Here is a 1,486-nt window from a genome sequence, read left to right as displayed (position 1 = left end):
ATATCACTGGAATATGTGTATGTGAACTATAATGTCTACATCGTGTTAGTGTTGGTGTTATAGTTAACAGCACTGATTTGAAGTTATTGTTAACAGCACTGATTCTTACCAATGTGTTGGAGTTATTGTTAACAGCACTGATTCTTACCAATGTGTTGGAGTTATCGTTAACAGCACTGATTCTTACCAATGTGTTGGAGTTATTGTTAACAGCACTGATTTGGAGTTATCGTTAACAGCACTGATTCTTACCAATGTGTTGGAGTTATCGTTAACAGCACTGATTCTTACCAATGTGTTGGAGTTATTGTTAACAGCACTGATTCTTACCAATGTGTTGGAGTTATCGTTAACAGCACTGATTCTTACCAATGTTTTGGAGTTATTGTTAACAGCACTGATTTGGAGTTATCGTTAACAGCACTGATTCTTACCAATGTGTTGGAGTTATCGTTAACAGCACTGATTCTTACCAATGTGTTGGAGTTATTGTTAACAGCACTGATTCTTACCAATGTGTTGGAGTTATCGTTAACAGCACTGATTCTTACCAATGTTTTGGAGTTATTGTTAACAGCACTGATTTGGAGTTATCGTTAACAGCACTGATTCTTACCAATGTGTTGGAGTTATCGTTAACAGCACTGATTCTTACCAATGTGTTGGAGTTATTGTTAACAGCACTGATTTGGAGTTATCGTTAACAGCACTGATTCTTACCAATGATTTGCAGTTATCGTTAACAGCACTGATTCTTACCAATGTGTTGCAGTTATCGTTAACAGCACTGATTCTTACCAATGATTTGCAGTTATCGTTAACAGCACTGATTCTTACCAATGTGTTGGAGTTATTGTTAACAGCACTGATTCTTACCAATGTGTTGCAGTTATCGTTAACAGCACTGATTTGGAGTTATCGTTAACAGCACTGATACAGTAGTGAGCCTATATATGTGGCGGCTATGTTAAACAGAAAACATGCTTGTTAAGATAAAAGGTATCGTGATCATTTTTTATGAAGACAAATTTAATCGTGTTCGATGCAAGTTTATAATTAATTCAGAATTATGATTGAAGTCCAAAAGTCTACAGTTATGATGAGTGGAAAACATCAGAAACAAGAATTACAGGTTTGAATAGCCAGATGAATCGTGAATTATGAAGATCCAGAATAAATGAATAGCTTTATAGTAAATTAAAGTGTAGAGTTTGATGCAAGTTTTTACTGATTATGAGTGTGTATTAAGTCCAACATTTAAGAAAGTGAAAATAACGGAATGCAAATAACCGGAATAAATAGATAACAGAAATGAACATCGGACTAAGATTAACTTACAATATGAGTAATCAACTTATGTGCCAGCTGATTTAAAAATGTTTGATGCAAGTGTTTTCCGGATAAACTGTGAATGAAGTCCCAAGTTCAAAGTGATGAAGAGTGGTAAACAACCGAATTANAGGAAAATTCGTGAATAATAGAGATC

The 1,486-nt window shown here is 34.7% G+C and overlaps 2 protein-coding genes across 2 annotated transcripts; one reads left to right on the top strand and one right to left on the bottom strand.

Moving 5' to 3' along the window:
• Positions 1 to 183: 183 nt before the first annotated feature.
• Positions 184 to 390, bottom strand: LOTGIDRAFT_148468 (hypothetical protein; the record flags this gene model as incomplete). Its single annotated transcript, XM_009068140.1, has 1 exon — positions 184 to 390. A coding segment is annotated over one exon (207 nt), but the record flags the coding sequence as incomplete, so codon positions are not given.
• A 23-nt stretch (positions 391 to 413) lies between these two features.
• Positions 414 to 704, top strand: LOTGIDRAFT_148467 (hypothetical protein; the record flags this gene model as incomplete). The annotated part of the gene is made up of 1 exon (XM_009068139.1): positions 414 to 704. A coding segment is annotated over one exon (291 nt), but the record flags the coding sequence as incomplete, so codon positions are not given.
• Between the last annotated feature and the right edge of the window lie 782 nt (positions 705 to 1,486).

The sequence above is a fragment of the Lottia gigantea genome, assembly GCF_000327385.1.
Source record: "Lottia gigantea unplaced genomic scaffold LOTGIsca_8961, whole genome shotgun sequence".
Taxonomy (NCBI): Eukaryota; Metazoa; Mollusca; class Gastropoda; family Lottiidae; genus Lottia; species Lottia gigantea.
Note: the sequence above shows the minus strand (reverse complement) of the source record. Positions and strands in the feature narration are given on the sequence as shown.